General features: G+C 48.3%; 5 protein-coding genes across 5 annotated transcripts; all 5 read right to left on the reverse strand.

Annotated features, from left to right (window-relative positions):
* Positions 1-5,901: 5,901 nt before the first annotated feature.
* Positions 5,902-6,394, reverse strand: BO88DRAFT_344829 (Zn(II)2Cys6 transcription factor domain-containing protein; the record flags this gene model as incomplete). The annotated part of the gene is made up of 2 exons (XM_025703256.1): positions 5,902-6,195; positions 6,254-6,394. 2 exons carry the CDS (start codon positions 6,392-6,394, stop codon positions 5,902-5,904), a joined length of 435 nt encoding a protein of 144 aa, XP_025560829.1.
* A 4,954-nt stretch (positions 6,395-11,348) lies between these two features.
* BO88DRAFT_82971 (uncharacterized protein) lies at positions 11,349-11,905 on the reverse strand. Its single transcript, XM_025713170.1, has one exon. The coding sequence runs from the start codon at positions 11,804-11,806 to the stop codon at positions 11,492-11,494; it is 315 nt and encodes a 104-aa protein (XP_025560830.1). The 5' UTR covers positions 11,807-11,905; the 3' UTR covers positions 11,349-11,491.
* On the reverse strand, positions 11,467-12,699 carry BO88DRAFT_466209 (uncharacterized protein). The gene is made up of 6 exons (XM_025711464.1): positions 12,591-12,699; positions 12,329-12,526; positions 12,011-12,165; positions 11,831-11,951; positions 11,543-11,777; positions 11,467-11,496 (listed from the first exon to the last, which is right to left on the reverse strand). Coding segments are annotated over exons 2-4 (294 nt in total). The 5' UTR covers positions 12,466-12,526; positions 12,591-12,699; the 3' UTR covers positions 11,467-11,496; positions 11,543-11,777; positions 11,831-11,949.
* A 1,027-nt stretch (positions 12,700-13,726) lies between these two features.
* On the reverse strand, positions 13,727-14,271 carry BO88DRAFT_82982 (uncharacterized protein). The gene has a single exon (XM_025713171.1). It carries the CDS (start codon positions 14,181-14,183, stop codon positions 13,863-13,865), a length of 321 nt encoding a protein of 106 aa, XP_025560832.1. The 5' UTR covers positions 14,184-14,271; the 3' UTR covers positions 13,727-13,862.
* A 999-nt stretch (positions 14,272-15,270) lies between these two features.
* Positions 15,271-17,905, reverse strand: BO88DRAFT_436792 (uncharacterized protein). Its single transcript, XM_025709583.1, has 6 exons — positions 17,496-17,905; positions 17,331-17,442; positions 17,008-17,271; positions 16,639-16,983; positions 16,469-16,524; positions 15,271-16,411 (listed from the first exon to the last, which is right to left on the reverse strand). The coding sequence occupies exons 1-6, from the start codon at positions 17,723-17,725 to the stop codon at positions 15,328-15,330; spliced, it is 2,091 nt and encodes a 696-aa protein (XP_025560833.1). The 5' UTR covers positions 17,726-17,905; the 3' UTR covers positions 15,271-15,327.
* Between the last annotated feature and the right edge of the window lie 1,405 nt (positions 17,906-19,310).

The raw sequence follows: 19,310 nt of genomic DNA on the forward strand, positions 1-19,310 counted from the left end.
GTCACTGTGGGCCGGGGATGTCAAGGGCCCTTGCTTATCTACATGAAATCCAGAGGTCAAAGCGAGTTGTGTTTAATACAAGAGATTCAGTACACACGAATCCGCAACCGCCACACCTTCGTCTGCCCCACGTCGTCCTCTGCAAAGTTCTTTCAAAGGGGTTGTAAAGAGTATTTCTGACTTGGTGGCGGAAAATCCTTATCGTGCCGCTGACACAAGCAATACTTCCGGTCCGTAGACTCGAGGACCGTGGATAAAAAGGCTCGGATATCCCGAGGAATAAATTTTGCGCCTCTTGGGACAATCTACTTCGAGGTACCGGACGGCGAAGCACTCCAGCCCCGAGCCGATCGTTGGCCAGAGATTATGCGCCTTCGGTCACATCCGGATAATCCTTCCCAGAGCAAAGAGTGTGTCGTAGATCATGATGGCAAGTTAGCCCCTGTGCTGCCTCGATTGAAGGCGCTCTCCACCTGAGCCAAGGCCACCAGGTTACTGGTGATCTTCCATCTACCTGTGAGCCGTGACTCCTGCCTAATTCGGTATTAGTATCATTAGCTTGGTGTTCTTGGGTATCAGGTCGATTACTAGACGCTTCTGACTCAAAAAATATACTATTGGCTCAGATCGTCAACTGATGTGGATAATTACGGAGACTAAGGAATCTAGTTAGCGTAACGCGGCAGGTCTCGTATTAGTTGAAACTGCCCCGTAAACGCTAGTCCCCCGAAACACGCCTTAGAATTTTCAGGTCTATGTCCAGGACAAGTGTGAGTCAATAACACAGTCTCAAGGGAAGCCTTCCGCCACCATCACTTTCTTCCTGGTTGTATTGTCTACTATGAAACATCAGCCATCGGCTGCTCAGCAAGCAACGCATGCCATCCAGGATGGCCTTGGAAGGTAAACAGGTCGGAGTTATTGTGGCCCAGCTTTCACTGCAAGTCGTACTATATGGCAAGGTTATTGTTCTCCTCTTATCATGGAATAATTCACTCCATCCTTACATCTCTGATCGGCGGGACTTGCCTCTTGCGTATATAAAGATTGTAGGCAGAGACCGTAGTACCGACCGGCCACCCGAGCCGACGATTTATCCACCCAAAGAACGCGCAGGATCTCCATACTAGCAAACACTCATGGTTTAGTCAGAATGGGAGACCAAGGCCTAACGTAAACCAAGATCGCGCGGCCCATATTGCAATGCCATACAAAATATATCTTTCTTTGAAAACTATCATATCTCAACAACTGCATTCCAAATGAGGCTATAGCATTATATAAAGATTACTAAATAACTGGAGGATAAATGTGTTAGAGAAATTCAAAACATTTAGAGAATTTACTTCAATTGATTATCTTAGAATACAAGTAAAATACAGGTATTTTACATCGCCAACCATTACATATAATCTGAAAACCTGAAAGAAAAAATAACAAAATCAAATCTATTAGTAATTTAGTGTATACATTTGTGTAAAGCCTTGTACTATGACAATGATTGAGATATCTCAGATCAAAGGAGTGATTTTTATATGGCATTATTGGATGGGCCACTCAACCGTATAGGCCGCGCGGTCGCGGTCTACGTTAGAAAGATTAAGGTCCCTGGATTTCTCCCCATGAGACCGGTCACAGTTGCTAATCTTCCATCCCGCCCGGGTGGACTACCTCCTGTGGCCACTCACGCGAGACCGGATGGTCACGCTATATCACTTCATGTCCTTCGATGCGTGGTCTGTTTGTTTGCCCGCACGCTATTAGGTGAGTTGGCAGTATGAAGCCGCCGACTGTGTTTTCTGCCCTTCGCAAAGGGAGTAATGACCATTCGACGATCAATACTGTCTACTATTATGAAATCCAATAGCTGGACTCTGGGCCAAAGTTTAGCTACGGCTTACCAGTCATGATACAGTCAGAATTGGAAGTAGCTCTTGACGTGATTAATTTAGTCGCTCTACTTGTCCACACGAGAAGCTTTGATCTGCACGGCGATATTTGTTTTCGGCAAGGGGTCGGACACTATTCTGTACTAAGTTAGCGAAAATCTTCATTGCCTAATTCAACAAGCCTTGTTTTGACAATAATATATAAGGGCTTATCTCCTCCATGACTTCAGGACATCCTCCTATCCATGATGACTCCAGCGCACAAAGAGCGCCGGCAATGGCGTTCGGCTTGTCGCATGTTTCCCGGACGTGTGCCTCAAGGTCAGGGTTGACAGGAGTCTCTGGATCTGCAGCATAAACACGATGTAGTTGAGAAAAATCATTGTAAATGGGGTGTGCGAAATCTCCGCTTGTCTACTGGTGCATATGGAGCTTTTTGAACTGGTCCAGAGTGTCCTTTCATCTGCACTTAGATTTGTGAGCCACAAGGGAAAACGCAGCGATACATACTGAATGTTTGCGGATATTGAATTCGGGCACCCTAGTGCCGACAAGAAATACTATAAGATCGAGGTCTCCTTCCACAATGCTGGCATTTTCCTTGCCAAGCGACTGAGCGTTTGCTTCGAGGAACGAGATTCTCAGACTTAACGAGGTGCCCTTTATTCCGTGCCTACAACATAACACTTAATAACATCGGCGTCTTGGGGAAGCCAGCCTTTCTGGAAGATATATGCTGAAGTGGACCTGAGACTGAGCTTGATCCATTAGAATTGAATGTCGTAGATCTAAGGGAAAAGACCTTCTACTTTTTTAGTAAGCTATGCCCAGGAAGTTGTTCATCCATAAGCTGCCAAAGAAAAGGTTCCTTCGAGGTTGCTCGCAATGTGCCTCTCGTCTTTTCGCTCCAATCATCCGGCCTCTTTTCAGCAAGCTCTGACCGAAAGTACGGTATGTTTTGCAGCAAGCAGACCGTGGTTATTATTCCACTTGCTTCCTTGAGCGGGCTACTTACCTCTTGGACGAATCGAAGGCTTGAGATCCTTGATTGTAGTTTGTTCGCGTCGAGACTCAGAAACTGAGCAAGTTATCCATAGATGATATTTTTCAGGTCTTGTTTCTCTTCATTAGAGATGAGGTCACCTAGGCGAAGACGAAGTTTTCGGACGAGAGTTGACTTTCAACATCCAGGACTGCCTAAAACATATACAAATCCGCGCTCTTAGTTACCGCCGCTGTTGGTCACTAGATTGCATGCTCTTACCAGTGATTAGGACTTTGAAAGTCTTCTCGGGCACCAGAAACTGCGCGATGGCCTTGAAAAGGCTTGGTGCATTCCGGCTGGACGACATGGTAGATGGGATACAAGCTGCTAAACGAAACTGAGTATCAAACTTTGGTCCACTCGTAGGCGGGAGTCCCCAGGTCTTAACCTGAATGGGCTCAGAAAGATTAACCGACCATTTTCTGCTGGTCGCCCAACATCTGCCTAACCTCGACCCGTATAACTTGCCAGGGAAACTCAACGGCAATCTACTGCAGAGACCGGAAAAATGTTCTGATTTCCTTCTACGCTGATCCTTTCATCGGGCCTGCCCTTGACTGACAAGCATGGTAAGACCTTACCCCTGAACCCGACGCCACAGCCGAGATTTAGCGGTCTCCCGTAGAAGCAACATGGGGGAACCCTTCGGAGGCTTTTGCGTGTAAGAGGAGTGCGGCCGTTGCCTGCCTGCGGATCCAGAAGCGAAGTATTATGAAGTCAAACTAGAGTCCCAATTCTCCCTCGTTCCTGAAGCATCATAAGCAGATACTATCTCTGCGATTAAAACCGAGTTTTCGGGAATCCCAGGAATGGCTAAGCCCAGTTCAGTATAATCAACTTTACATGTATGAGTACATATCAGGACGCCCTTACGCGCTTCTAATCAAAAGAGGCTAGATGGCGACGCCGTAGGCACTTGGAACGCTTGAATGTTACGGCCTCTCGATCACGCAAATTGCTTGATATTGGGGCAGCGACATAAGCCTGCAGGCTTCGGCGGTGTAATACCCTTCCATCTGCGGGCGGACGGCTGTATTGTCCTTTTCTCTTGTTCGTGTCTTGCAACGTTCAGTTCTTCGATCATCAGGTAGCACGATTTGTTCTGGGGGATGATCACCTGGATCAAATCTTCTGGGCCCGTGCCAACAATAGTCAGGTGAGGAAACAGCATTTACCAAGGCCATTGGAATTGCGCACGAGCCAAGAAGGCTTTGTATTCTTCTCCCGAAGACGCTGGGGTTTGCTCAGCCGGGCGGCGGACGATCATATCCTCTTTTCTCCATCGCGAGGAGCTCAGGTGTCTAGGGGTTGTCGTTTGCCGCAACCGGGGAGCCTTCCCTCCATAGACGCCTTTTCGATTGCCACATTCGCATGCGCGCCGTGCCGCGAGCCATGAGTGGTCAGTCCGGCGTTTTGGAAAGGAAAAAAGCTGGATTCACAGTAAAGCCAGCGGGTGCAGCTTGCCGGTACGGCCCCTTCTGGGACCTTCTTTTGGAAAGGTCTCTCATTCTTTTAACGTTTCGATCTCGTAACGTATATACCTTTTCTCATGAAGGGTCTCAAAACGAATACTTCTTCTCCAGGCCGACTACCTCGCTAGCTGACCGATCTGCTATATTGTCTCAAGGGCTGCCACAGTGAGACCTCTCGTGTATCAGCTTCTCTCACCGACACAAATAGCCATTTACTTCGCCGGCTAAGTCGTCTGCACTTCAGTAGGGAAGATCACAATGGAAGTTGGAGGTTTGGGAAGAAGACATCTTCCCCATGATCTCGAGTAACGAACACGAGGGCTTTCGGACAGAAGGCCGCACTCAATACCCAGCATGAAGTCTACGCGGGAGCTGGTATTGAATATTGATCCTATAGGCAGGAGGAGGGAAGGGAGTCGGAGTGAACTGTGGGGCTGAAAAGGAATAGATGAAGAAACCAGAACTTAAGCCCACAAATATGCAAAGCGTTACTCTGGCTAGCATTCGGTGGCCGGTGTCGGAGTGTTATTCATTCGGCGTCTTAAGCTATATTAGTCGCGTCCCGCCAGTAACAAGCAGCTTGGGCAGTCAATGTAAATTGGCAATATTTTGCAGCGGGTAAAGCGGGCATGCTGAATTCGCCTCGGTCCTTGTCATCTCCTTCCCCGGGTCTTGTCATAAGCTAGAGCGTGGGCGATCCGTGGAACTAAAGGGGAGCCGTAATCGACAAACGTCGACGTCGGGGAAGTCAGCCACGTAATTTTTGGGTCACAACAGCTGCTGTTCTACAGGGACTTTCTCAACCATCCTGCCTACCTCATAGTGCCAATGTGGCAGGGCCTTATTAAAGGAGCCTTTGCGAGTAGTAACGCGTTTGGTAAAAGTACATATTCGAACTTATCGTCAGCGCATATAAGAATCAATAAGAAAATAGATAGTCTCGCCTAGAGAGGAAAATCTTATACGTTACTGTTGGGTGAAGTTCGGTCGTCTCGTTTTCCCCTTTGTAGATGACGATGCGCTTAAAACACGTTTGTACGTCGAGGTACAAGCACTGGTCGATTTAAATAGTAGCTCAGTAATGTAATGCATCAATGCCAGACCTGTTGTGCCGCTCAATAAGTAGCACGTTTGAATGACAGGACTTTCCACCACCTTTTCCAGCTAAGCAGTTTTAAATAGTTATCCCGGCGAATAGACCTGTTTCGACAATTCATCTCATATTCGCACCTGGGGTCAACGCCTTCTTGGAATCACTGACGAAGATCATCTAGCGAGGTTTAGTCGGCTATGCTGGAGGCGTTGATCGCGATGGGAAAGACTAGTGCAGCACAGTTAGTAGGCTATCAATCGAAGTAGGATGACTTTTACCTTCAACGAATCTGCAAGGTAAGTAGAGACATCCTTGCCGAATTTATCCGATACATTTTGGACCAATCGCTCATAGAAGTTCACTTGCAATCGCATGTCCTAAACATATGACTCAGCACAGCATTCAAACATTTCGTTCAATGAGAGAATGTTTTCCCACCTGGAGACTATGCCAATCGTGCAACTTCGTGTTCACATCAGTAGACGAATTATTCCTTGCTATGCTGATGAGCCGTTCAACATCTGCATCAGTGCCACCATCGAAAGCCACCACGATCTCATGTAGAAGTGAACGAGTTGTACACAAGTCCCGCCCTATCTTGTGCATTGCAACTTTCCTTCGTCGGTCAAGGCCTTCAAGTACATGACATTCTGTACCTGCCTGAACACATCCATCGCATGGATGATCTCCATTGCACTGGTAGGCCCCTATCAATCAGCTATATGCTATCTGAAATAACATTCTGCGTGCTGACCTTAGACCTCTTTTTCTTACAGGCCTCACAGGCTATTGATTTTCTCTTGCTTGACTTAATACGGATATCTGTCTGTTGGGGAGCTTCTATAGTTGGGGCTGGAGCAAGAAGCCTTAGGCCTTCTGCCCGCGAAGCAGCCATATCTCTTAGAGTTCAGACTAGATGGTGTATTTGTGGCACAGATGGGAGCGGATGATATTTTGAGGTCTTGTGGAAAAGGAAAGGGCTATGAGTGCTCGAGCAGAGATTATCGATGGCACCAATGGATTGATATACTTCTCCTTTGTTCGATCAGCCTGATGTTGTGTTCCCTTAGCGGATGAGATGAACGAGATGAGTAGGTTATATGAAGCACGAAGGGAATCGCTACCTTACAAGGGTCCGTAAATATTTGTAGAGAAAAGTAGTAATTTGAAGTGCGGTATGCTTTGAGCGTTCTTTCCAATGTTTGTGACGAATTGGTCGTTGCTGGCCGTCTGGCATGGACGTAAGGGGCTTGTTCCGTGGCGACATTCTGCCTTTTACCCCGCACGGCAGACCACTTAAATCGAAGCCTTCACCCACCCAATCCATGGACGGACATTTCTCAGTTTTTACACCTTTCTGCCATCGCTAGGCATTTTGACAGCACAGCTTTGACCAGCCGAAAAGCTTAGCAGGCGAGGAAACGACACATTAGAGTTCTGATGTTTAGAAAGAGTCTACTATATACTACTGCTCCGTTTCACTGGAAGTCACTGCAAGGTATTAGAAAGAAATCTTAAAAGAGTTTAGTAGAAAGGTGACTGATTAAAATTTAAAGATGATCCTATTCTATAGGCTTCCGACGATATTTTGCGCGTAGTAACGACCGGCGTCCGTGCCAAACAACTCGAACAAGTCTAGTGTTTCACTCGCACTGGATGTTCCCAGTTTCCCCGGCACAGTCTTCAGCGCGCTTGTACGGCCGGCGTCCATGTCAAACAACCCGACCAAGTTTATCGTTTCGCATGCAGAAGTTGACTCCATTTTTGTTCTCTCAGTCCACGGGTATTCTTTTCCTTCGGCCATATAGCAATTCGCGGGCTTAGACACCCGAGAAGAGACAGTCTAAGCATTGGGGCATCGCTAGGCGAAGGCAGATCGTCAGATGGGGTTAAATCACGGAACGACAGGATATTATGATGTTCTCCCTTATGGGCAGGACCGGACCGGAAGTCTTTCGGATTGTCATTGTGGTGGTGTTGATAAGGGATATCATCCGGCTATCTCAGCCGGATCCTCGGTGCGCCCACAAATATGTCTTCGAGGCTCCCATTTTGCCCAGGTACGTGGTAAGGAACGATTGGCCAGCAATAGTGTGACAAGATGATTGGATGTAGTATACCCTTTCGGACAAGATCTGCGTGGCGTTGGGCGCAACGCATCAGTTAATGGCACATCATGACACAACCGTGCACTGGGCTCTAACACCATTTAGAAACAAGATGCAAGAGAACGAGACCGCTGACTCGATAGGCCCAAGTAGAGGTCATGTGCCGTTGAATGAGGAGGAAGCATCGCCACTCATTTGCTGCTTGCGCTGCCAAGGACCACTTGATTGAATGTGACGATGTGATGTTGCCATCCCGCTCACAGCCACTGAATTTGCAGTCAACCAGAGATGCCGCCTTGATGGGTCAGCGCTAGGGACAGCTCGACGAGCGTCGCATCTAACGCCCAGTGAAAGTGTTCTCAAAATGAAAAGCATGGAGGACTAAGCCAGGCTCTGTGCTGTTGAGAGCGAGACAAGCACAACCTATCAGCTACCGCTCACACCAATCAAGGCGGACTTGATCAGATGTGCTGATAAAAGATCGAGGTCATTGTTGTTGTTGTTGTTGTTGTTGTTGTTGTTGTTGTTGTTGTTGTTGTTGTTGTTGTTGTTGTTGTTGTTGTTGTTGTTGTTGTTGTTGATCCATATGCTGACCCTCGCCTGAGCGATATGCAGGCTACTACTATCTCCACGCTCTATGTACATTCATTCATCGTAGACTATTACTTTCCCAACGAACTTGGTGCCTCCCCAAGGCCTGTGGTAGCCAGTGCCTGGGATTATTTTTTGACGTCCCCGCAGCGCGCGACTTCGGGATCTCTGCGATGCCTCCGCAAAGTCCAGGACCGCTACGAGGATGATACTGTCTTGCGGACCATCTTGGAACCTACCCTCCTTATCTTGTCCTGCTCCTCCCAGCATATTTGAAAAATTATTGAACGCCCCTCCGATCTTGCGTCGGAGGATTTGGCGCAGCCCACTGAGCCGCGGGCAATCGATTAGTACGTAAACCACGGTTTCAGTTGCTTCACAATTATATTTCTCATCGTCTCAGAGCTCGCGTTCTTCTCCGTGTGTCGCCAGCCATGAGTGGCCAGTCCGAAATTGGGTGAATAAGTGGGCTCGGTTTTGGGGGAGCGAGCCGTGGCGCCGGCGGGTCCGGTGGGCCGGCAGGGCCCGATCAATGTGGCGGAGATGTTCCTTTTCGAGAGACCTTCTATTCCTGTATGCCGGTAGCGGTAGTGTAGTGGTAAGCACTCCGAGGCTAACTTCCAAATATGTGGGAAGGTCACCTTCCTTTTTGGAGGTGGTGGGTTCGATTCCCATCGTCTGTACCACATTTACCACAACAAAGGAATCCGTTCCACAGTAATACCCAACCCTCCCCCTTATTGGCAGGGTCGCGTGGAAGAGAAACAGTCACAGGCCGCAGCGAGGCTCCAAATTCGTTAGGAAAGAAATGGTTCATAGTAAGCAGATGTATATAGAGAGAGTTAACTAGATAGTGGATACCTGCATATCGCTCCGGCGAGGGGTCAGCGTATGAATCATCATCATCATCAAGAAGTGTACACGCAAAGCATAGTTACATTTGAAATTACTGTACTGTAGAGCGGCATACGTAACAGTCGAACGCAATTTGATGTGGAGCTAATTCAACCCCTGTCAGCTTGATCTAGATCTACCGTAGAATCAAAAACTGATTTCCCATAGGCCACGGTGGTAAAACAGCCACCAAAACCGACTCTGCTTGACAGAAGCTTGCTAAATACCCAGTTGTTGTGCGTATAGATTTCCGACGCACCCCATATTTCTGATGCCTGGGCATCGGATTGAAAGCGCAGACAGGATCCAACACTTGTCGTCTTTGACCTCAAGGTTTCACGGGCGGAATAGCGGGGAGCCATTGCCATCGCCAGAGCGGATAAACCGATCGCCTCGCTGAGGCATGACTCGGGTTCCCTTACTGGTCAGACCACCACGCCGCCCTCGATGATGATGATGATGACGAAGATGACGAAGATGACGAAGATGACAATTGTTTGTGATGATGACTGTGATGATGACTGTGATGATACTGTAACTGTGAGTGCGGAGTATACCACTGACCAGAGTTAGGCAGCTGCTACCGTCCTTATAGACCTCGCCATATTGCTTTTATGGGTACCCATGGGTTACCCGGAAACCCGCCAAGAACCCAAAATCTCATATATTACGGGAATTAACGAGAAATGTTGAATCTTTAGTAGGTATTCTTATGTAGTTTGTGTATGTATTACCGTTATTCATTTCTCTTGGCTGGTTTTAGGTTGGGTTGGAGACCCAACCCGCGATTTGGCGAGGTCTACCTAGGTGAGAATAGATTGATTGATTGTCGGTTACTTAAGGAGTTTTGTTTTTTTTTTTTTTTTTTACAAGGGCGGGATAGCACATAAATATGTGTGGTCCCATCCCTGCCATAAGTTTCAGCCACCATGATACTCATCACAGCCACCGTGATATTCAACAAGACCACCCATGGGTTTGCTGACTAAGGCCCAAACCCGCCCATGGGTTGGGTTCTTGGCGGGCTTTGGCGAGCTCTATTCGGACATGGAGGAAAGGGTGTCCTCGGACGGCTACCACGCTTGACCGCCGCTTTCATGAGCCTGCAAATCACTACTACTGCCACATGCCTGTTCAAGGTATTCTGTATACGTTATTGTTTAATTGCGGGCGATTGAGTAACAGCTAAGGCATACATAAGTAGAATGCCAAAATCTACAAATACCGCAACAACATCTATTCGCAGCGATTCGGTGATTGATAGTCTTCGCCGCGCACGGGGTATACCGAGCCGGAGTTTGGGCGTGTCGGTCAGCACTGCCGTTGGGGGCGCTACGATATTTCTGTTGATCTAAGTCTTGCACCGGCCTATTTACCGATGGATTTGCACACGGCGTACGGGCGTGATTTGGATCGGCCACGCATCGGCCGCAAGCAGGAGACATTATACAGAGCCGCGTTCACCTCACATGCAATATCCGGAAATGTCCCACTTTTCTGATGATTTGGAAGCAGGCTCTACGGAAGCACATAGGGCGTGAAGCGAATCTGGGTGTACGGCCAGTTGTGTTGGGCAAACTTCCACCTGAATGAAGCCTGCATTGTCGTAGGGACAGTTCCAAGTGTACTGTAATAATCTCTTGAAGAACCTATTATATTGATGATTCGATTGGCCCAGAGCCAAATCTACCCCCTAGCTAATTATTTGCGAGATACAATTTTGTTTAAGCTGCCAAAGTCTGCTGCTTATCATTGAATTATGACAATGTTTGGCTGATCTGCGTCCAGCGTTGAATGTAAGTCCTAATAGCCCATCGAGGAACATGCTCCAGTGGGTTCTATATCTCAACAGGTGGCTTGATGTGCCTAGCCATAATAGTAGGATAGATTGCAGGCCTGGGGCAACGGCTGAAGACACAGACAAATGGTACTGTGATGGAACCATTACCCCTGCATCAGGCGGATCGGAGCGCACTGGCGCTGGGATGGTGATTTAGTCGATGGCTATGATGACACTTCCCGGCATAACACCCCGTTCCATTCCTCTACGTTGCATGTCACCGGGTGGTCCGGTTCCGACATGCTCTTCAAGCTCGTCATTCAGTTCCCTCTTCTATGGTAGATCATTGTATCATGATCTTGAAAGCCGTGTTTTTTCTTTTTACTTTGCAGCATCTTATAGCATCGCGAGGTAGCCCTGGCTAGAATCATGTCTAAGAATCATATCGGCCAGTTACAGTAGTGAGAAAGAACGGTGCCAAGGGTTGCTTTGACGATGATTACAACCTAGCGGGAGCCTAATATTATGTATTCTGTGGAGTTTAGAACAATAGATACTAAACACTCAAAAGGAAAGCCGCTGCAGACTCCTCTGATCCTCTATGATCCCGTGGGCACGATTATGCTGAGATGATTATGTTGGAATAATCAGGCATGCATGTGCCGCTCACTGTAATAGCCCCCGCCTCCGCGCCTTTCGCCTTTGCTATATTAACGAAGCCTCCACACGCCCGGTCACCTTTTAAGGCTACTTGGCTGCCAACATAGCTTGCTGCACGTCTGAGCCCTTCCTGGCAGCCCTCGACTGTCAAAGGTGCCGAATCCATACAGGAGGCTAGCTTGTTATTGGCAGTGGATTCCACTCTGCCAAGAAAGTCGTCGCTCCCAAAATATGGGTTGGCGCACCTTGAACTAAACTTAGTCACGGTCACCATGCTGGAGGGGACGATCCCGCATACCCATCTTTAACACAAGCCTCGCAGGCCGATTCGAGAGAGGGTGAAGAATATCTGGATGACCACACTACTTGGTGAAAGAACAATAGATTGTAGCCTTGAAGCTAGACTCGATCTCATGCTCCTGATACACATAGCCGATTAGCTCTCGACTCATATGGGATGATGGTTGGGTTTGCTAACAGTTGCTACCGCAGGTGGCTGCTCCCGGGAATGTGACGAATGATAGGCGCTCGCGTTCAATACTTCTGGAGTTGGTATTCCCATACCTAGACACAGGATGTCCACCAAAGTTAAAGTGGTAGTAGATGCTGACAACGCTTGTTCTGTTGTAGTGCCTGCGTAGCAAATTAGCTGGCAGTGACCATCAATCTCTCTTGCACAACATAGTTGGGTCTTGGAGATATCCGTCCTCCAAATGTCCTTTGACATCATGATTGTGATATTATTGGTGACCGCCAACAGTAAAGTTTCCGCTAGTAGGGAAAGGGGCATTCTCACTGTACCGAGACATTAGGGTGTAAGGGCTGGAAGGCAAGAGCGAGGCAAACACAGGGGAGATGCAGAACCATTGTGACAGGCGGAGATCGGTGATGGCGTATATGAGTGTACTCCATACAGTATCTTGGTCTTCGCATTTGTACGTCGAGGTCGATGGGTCTCCAATAAAAGTGGAATGGCTTTAAACCGATACTCTCCCTGTTTATGGTATTGTTTGGAACTAGAGATTGGCCAACATCACGTATGGACAGAGTAAGCGGACCTTTCGTATCGGCATGGAATGCAAGCTGTGAATTTTCCCGAGACAAATTATGGGCAAAATCAAGGTTAATGATCGGACAAATGTTCACTTAACAAAGAGAATGTCCTCCACAACGGGAGGAAGCCCATGTATATATGCAGAACGCGGAATTGTTCCGGGCAAAACAGAAGTACTCTAGGCGGTTTACCTAGGCAAAACTCCCACCTGAGATTCAACAACCGGTTGAGATGGTTAGTAGCCGGCCAATATAGTCAATGGCGTATAAGGGCAATTCACCCAGATCATACCCTTAGCCTCTGCCACTAGAATCCCATTAGGTGTGATCTGGTGAACTTGACTCTCTTTTGTATGTTTATCCCGCGTTCTCCGCGAATTTGTAGCATTTACCTGCATGAACTGACCTCGCTAGTAACCACTTCGAGTGGGTTGTAATGGAACATCCCGAGTGCAAAGCACACAATCTGTTGGTGTCAATCCCTGGGGTCTGTCCTAACCAATCGGGTGGGTCTGGGTATCGACCGACCGGGCATTTTGTTCCTGCGGGGTTTGGATCCGTAGTGAGTTGGCCAGTGTTCTGCCTGGTCAAACCGCCATCACAATTTACCGGTGTCCGTCTTGTTGGGACTATCACTCCTAGAAACATCAGGGATTATGGTTGAGATTACCCTGCCGGGACAAGTGATTCTTGATATGGGTTTAGGGGTTAGGACGAAGCACGCAACGACAACAGATTTGTGCGGGCAATCAATATTGCCCAGGTTGAGCAAGGCCCCTAGTACTATGAGCAAGACAGAGAATGCTCCGAACGGTAATTACAGCATGGGCGTTTGGTGTTTCGTTGAAGGCAGTAGAAGAAAAGGGTAAGAATAATGTCCAGCGTCTGAAAGGACATAAGGCTCCCACAGTATGAACAGTACTTGCTTCAATAGGCTGGAGGTCATTACGAAAGGTGAATCCCATGTGTGTTTCTGAGGGATATGGTAGTTCACCTCGACAACTGGGTCATGTATTAACCACCAGTGTTGTGTCTCTGTCCCCATGCGACAACTAGCATGGGAAAGAGCGATACTCGGTCCTGTAGGCTGACGATGGGATTCATTTTATTCACTTTGAGCTGGTCCAGGCTGACCGCATTTGCCCAGCTGGTGAGATAAGGCTCAGTTATGATTGAGATTAACGATGTGTCAGAATCCCTAACATGACGGTCCACTGTGCCACTCGGACTGCTGGCTTATGACTCAGTCCTATCCAGTGATCAAATCAGATCAGTCACTAAGCGCCTAGTCTGTGTAACAGAGAGCACAGCCATGTGCAATGAGCTTCCATGAGGCAGGGTAGAGCGTCGTCCCGTGAACCCCCGGAGGAGTACGTGCCTTTATCCTTCAATCTGTTGCTACGCGGATGGCACTTGTACCTCATTCCATGCATGGTCCTGATTCCCCAGAAGCAGCAGATACTTATAGTCGCTGTACGAGGATCCCCGCCGAACATACTCCACCGAGCAGGAACTGAAATACCTATCAACACCCAAGCCCCAGCAACAAAACAACGAGCCTGGAATACAGGTGTGAATAGGTCGCGCATAGCAGGCATGGTTCACTATACTAGAAGGCGGCGAATGTTCTAGTATTCACATCGCTTACAGACAACAGGCATTGGATGAGTACCTAGATAGCTGATGAGGGCCGAGGAAGAACAGGAGCGACTGGGAAAAGAACTAGAACGCGAGCGGCTCGAGAAAATTTGATCTATCTGATAAGAAGCGTGCAGTTTTGGAAATGGAATATAGAGTTTATGAAAGGCTCGTGTCGTCGCCGAGGTGCCTCTAAGATGGGCCACCGAAGATGCCGCATACCAAGAAGCTAGGCATCATATGGGGTGTCATTCGCAGAACCTAAAAATCAACTCATCACCAGTCACTGATTATAAAGATCCGTCCGGTCTCATAGAGAAGTACCCCTAAATTGCATCGCCGGCCATCTAGGACAACTCCAGTAGCTCCCGTACTCATAATCCTTTTTCCAAAATTGATCGCCGGCTGGGCAGGCACCAAGTATCATCAGATTACGTCCAGATCTCGGGTGTAGATTATCTTTACGCGGAAGCCCAGGGATTCGAAAACTGCTTGGCCTCGGGCCAGGGACTGGGGGAGTCGGTCGTTGAGTCGGCTTTCTGGAGGGCTTTGGCGAGGATGAGATGATCTGACATGGTTGACTCGAAGTGGATGATAAGAGACGGTGAAATTATGCTCAAAAATGATGGTGGTGGTGATAGATGGTGTGGTGTCGGGTTGGGTATTATATCTAATTATACAACCTAGTTCAGACAGAAGTTGAGAACCAAAAAAAAAAAAAAAAAAAAAAAAAAAAAAAAAAAAAAAAAAAAAAAAAAAAAAAAAAAAAAAAAAAAAACACCTACGAAATCATGAATGCAAACACATGTCGTCAGCCGGTCGGTATAATGCAGGAGTGGTGAGGATTAGAGTTGAGAGTTGGTTGGCTCTGCGGGGAGAACATGTCTGCACTCTTTTATTTGCTGTCTTTGTCGTGTTTGCCTTGTTGGCGCAACGGTAAGACCGCGTCATACCATCCCATCATCCTACCAACAACACCTTCATTCTCGAAAATAGCCACAGCAGTAAGTTATGAGCAAATGTATTGGTAAGCCTGAGTTTACTATTATACTGTCCAAAGTCTTCAGGATCTGCGTGCTACTTGATGATGGCTGATTTCTATGATTACTTCCATGCCCTGTCCAAATCGTACGGCATGAATTGGTCGTACGGTGTCTGGAGCGCTGGATGAAACATTGCCTCGTTCCTCATTTCTGAGTCCATAAATGCCGACTCCCCCGTTCCGTGCGGCACTACGGAAACATGAGTAGAACTGTGCTCAGCCTGGGAGACTAAACTTGGGACATCCGCAGAAGGGATAAGTTTCGTTGACAACGCCGCAGAGAACCTAGGAACTCTGTCCTGTTCGACGATCGAGCGGAGAAGGAGCCGACGATGAAGACTATCGCAGACTTTGAAAGCACGTTCAGCAGCGAGATCATCAGCCGCCAGAGCGGAAAGCCAGTCTAGTGCTTTTTTAATGCGTGATTCGATAAAAGCGGCCTGGTCGGCACCTGTTCGGATGCGATAGCCCAGCTCTATCAGCAGTATGGTTGCTGACTGCATGAGGTAGTGTAGGACACACCACCATGGAGACACCTCAGCCAACCAGATTCTGTCAGGAATATCAGGCAGGAGATCCAGAATCTGGCAAGCTGAATCAATACATATATCTGCAGTTTCCTGAAGATCCTTGGAAGGCTCGGTGCCTTGTCTGTGCCTTCCCGACCGACAAAGGGAGGGCCGACATATTGTAATCCTCACGCTATGAAATCTGACGGCAAGGCCCCATCTCCACCTGTCAAATTGGCCTGATCCTTGATGATTCTTGAAGCTAAAGGCTTCCGCTAAACCGGAAAGCCATTCGTCTGTTTCGTGCACCAGGTCTATCATGGCCGCATAGATGGTAAGCCAAGGACGTCTCGCGAATCCTGGACTGTACAAGGAATCAACTGCTTGACGCATGATCTTGGTCAGCTCGACCAAATAGAGAAAATACCGAGAAGTATTAGGGACAATATCTTGAAGTTTGGAGCCAGGCCTTCGGCCGCCAAATTTTTCGGTATTTCGAGGCCGGTTCGCAGGGGTGCATCCGAAGAATGTAGAATCCCGCATATACTCAGCACGAAATTCCGAATCTGCTAAGAGTCTGGCAGCAGGATCTTGATGAAACTGCTCTTCTTCGAAAGGTATTGGATATCTCTTTACTCTGATTCCGCAAGTTTATTCCCATAGCAATGGAAGACCTTATTGCGATACCACACACTCTCCAGGACCTGCAATACGATGAGAACGTGGGGGCTTTTGATGAACAGAGGTAAACTAAGAAGGGAAGAGGAAAGGAAAGGCGAGCAAAGGGTAAGCAAAACTGCTATCGCACCTATTAATATGCCCAAACACCATACACAGAAACGCAGTGAGACCTTCAATTTGTACCTGTTGAAGATTGGGATGTTCAGTTAATGGATTTTCTGCGGTAGCGAGTTGCTGAGCCCGGGAGAAATACTCCGTCGGGCTATCCATGGATTGCATCAAATGTTGAGGTACTAAATGCGCAAACTTGGCAGCGGCAGCAAAAACCAAATTCAAAATCGCGAGCCATTTCTTCGGCGGACGTAAATTTGGATTGGCGTAATATCTGCCCACTTGTTGCGTAAAGGACAGTTTGCTGATAATGGGAAACGAAAGATGCACAGTCTGAAAGTATAGGCAAAGCAGACGCTCCGCAACACCTTGAGGTGGCTGAATCTGAAGATCGATGTTTCCATAAATAGCCAGCTCCTGATCATCCAGGAAGTAACTCACCCTACTCAAAACTTCTGAGTCATTAGTTGGAACTCCTTTCGGAGAGATTCCTTCCGAAGATATTGTGTATTTCTCGACCTCCTGGTTCAAATCCTGAATCCAGGACAGCTCAGAAGGACCGCCAATAAATCCAATGGGCTGTAAAGTTTTGCTACTATGAAGGTCCTCCTGTACACACTCTATTGCATAAACAGTATCATCTTCTGTAGCTGAAAGGTGTGCATGATCTGTAACAGTGTTGATCACCTCAGTAGACAGACCGTACTTGGACGTATGTTAATAGAGGCCAGAGCTTATAGACAGTCAATCAGATTGTGGCATACATGGGCAAGAGTCTGAGCGATAAGGTCCCCTTCCTCGGGCGGGACTCGAAACTGTACCCGGCGCAGGACTTTCTCGTACGCCTGAACCCGACTTTCAAGATCTAGGTATCTCCTGATCTTTGTCGGTCACTATAGTTTCTCAGCGCGTCATGAATGCGAACGCACCTTTCCATAGTCTCCCTTTTCCCATCAATGTAGAGACACTCTACTCCACATGCCGCGCATCGACTGCATGGCTGGTGACCGTCGCATTTTGCCTTGCGTATTCTGCATTCCTTACATGCCTTCCTAGTGCGTGGCCCAGCGGCCACTTCATGAATCGATAATCTCGGGATGGCAATTTTAGAAGTAGAAGTACTCGGAGAAACAGACTCTGAGTCCGGATTCGAGGCCATATCAACAAATATGACGCTGCCTACGCCTCAGGTGATGGTAACCGTAATGGGATCGTGCCTGTGCAGATGTATCACCACTGAGTAACATGGGAGGCTTTTTTTACTCTTCTTTGGAAATTGCTATCGAGGTGTTTGTGCGGCATCTGCCGTTTATCACAGGCCACAGTACTCTGTTTGGACATTAGGATCCGCGTGTCAGTCGACATGTATGACGTCTTTTGAAAACAAAAGGAGGTTTCGGGCCCGCGCACCTGCAGCTAATTATGATAGCCTGTATAACATTCGTCGAGGGCTACACTGGTGGGGTATGACTAACCTGCTATGATTGGACGGCAGAGAGTTCCGGCACTACGTCGCAGTGGCGGGGGTAGATTATGCATCTACCGTGTAGCATAATCCACTAAAGATAAGACCCACCTGCGGCAGCTGGCAACCATCCAGCGAGCTGCCCTGATACGGATTCTTTCTGCCTTTAGAACCGTGTCTACACAGGCACTCGAAGCAGAATCCTACATACTATCAACTCCATTACGGCTGAAACAACGCGCCCAGCTCGTCGCAGCCAGCCTAAGCACAATGCCAGAACATCACCCAATCCATGAGCTAATGGCCCGAGCAAGGACTCGCAGAACTCGGACATCATTGCTACTTCCCGCTGGCTAAGACACTACGAACAATGGACCTCCGCCGCCTGCATGCCCTGGAGACAATCGATCCCACCCCACTAGCGCCCTGGCGAGAGCCAACATTTGCTGAGATCAAGATTGAACCTGACCGAGAACAGGCAAAGGAAAATACCACGGCCAGACGGGATATGCCCGGAACTACAATTTTCTCCGATGCATCCGGCCAGCAGAACCACCTAGGGGCCACAACGGTAGCTCTCAACGGAGACCTGCAAGCCTCGGAGTGGCGACAAGTCAGCATTGGTTCAATGGAACACTGGTCGGTATACGCAGCCGAGCTCATGGTAATCTTCTACGCCATCAGCCTGATTCTTCAAGTAACTCAGAAGGGGCAAAGCCAGTTAGACAGGGTGGAACATCCCGCAACCATTCTAAGCGACAGCATGTCAGCGCTACAAGCGATCCGTAATCCGTCTAACAAGTCCGGGCAGCAAATCGTCCGAGCCATACTACAGGCAGTCTCCGAAATGAAAGCGCGAAGGATCCCAATTCGCCTCCAATGGGTGCCAGGACACTGCAACGATCCCGATGAGGCCGACCGGCTGGCAAAGGAAGCGGTAGGCCCGAGGAAAATGCACCCCTTTCAGCCCCTTCTCTCGCGGGAAAAGGGCTTCATCCGAAAGAGAATTCTGAACGAATGGAGGGATGAGTGGGTCAAATCTCCAAAGGGAGGGCACCTTCGCCAGATTGACAAAACCCTACCGGCAATCCGTACCCGAAGGCTGTACGGATCGCTCCCACGGAACCGAGCATATCTATTCACACAATTTCGGACGGTTCACTCTTGGCTGGAAAGCACTCTTGGCTGGAAACGTACTAGAAACAACATGGTTTCCAGTACGATGACAGATGTGTCTGCGGAGCTCGTGAGACAGTAGTCCACGTACTGGTGGACTGCC

This window comes from Aspergillus vadensis (assembly GCF_003184925.1).
Source record: "Aspergillus vadensis CBS 113365 unplaced genomic scaffold BO88scaffold_18, whole genome shotgun sequence".
NCBI classification, from domain to species: domain Eukaryota; kingdom Fungi; phylum Ascomycota; class Eurotiomycetes; order Eurotiales; family Aspergillaceae; genus Aspergillus; species Aspergillus vadensis.

Coding starts and splice junctions, on each gene's coding strand:
- BO88DRAFT_82971 (XM_025713170.1), bottom strand. CDS start 11,806: ATGGTGACCGTGACTAAGTTTAGTTCAAGGTGCGCCAACCCATATTTT.
- BO88DRAFT_466209 (XM_025711464.1), bottom strand. CDS start 12,465: ATGCGAAGACCAAGATACTGTATGGAGTACACTCATATACGCCATCAC. Junction 12,166..12,328: donor CACCCTAATGTCTCGGTACA/GTGAGAATGCCC, acceptor TTTGCTACGCAG/GCACTACAACAGAACAAGCG.
- BO88DRAFT_82982 (XM_025713171.1), bottom strand. CDS start 14,183: ATGCCTGCTATGCGCGACCTATTCACACCTGTATTCCAGGCTCGTTGT.
- BO88DRAFT_436792 (XM_025709583.1), bottom strand. CDS start 17,725: ATGGCCTCGAATCCGGACTCAGAGTCTGTTTCTCCGAGTACTTCTACT. Junction 17,443..17,495: donor AAAAGGGAGACTATGGAAAG/GTGCGTTCGCAT, acceptor GACAAAGATCAG/GAGATACCTAGATCTTGAAA. Junction 17,272..17,330: donor TCGCTCAGACTCTTGCCCAT/GTATGCCACAAT, acceptor CATACGTCCAAG/TACGGTCTGTCTACTGAGGT.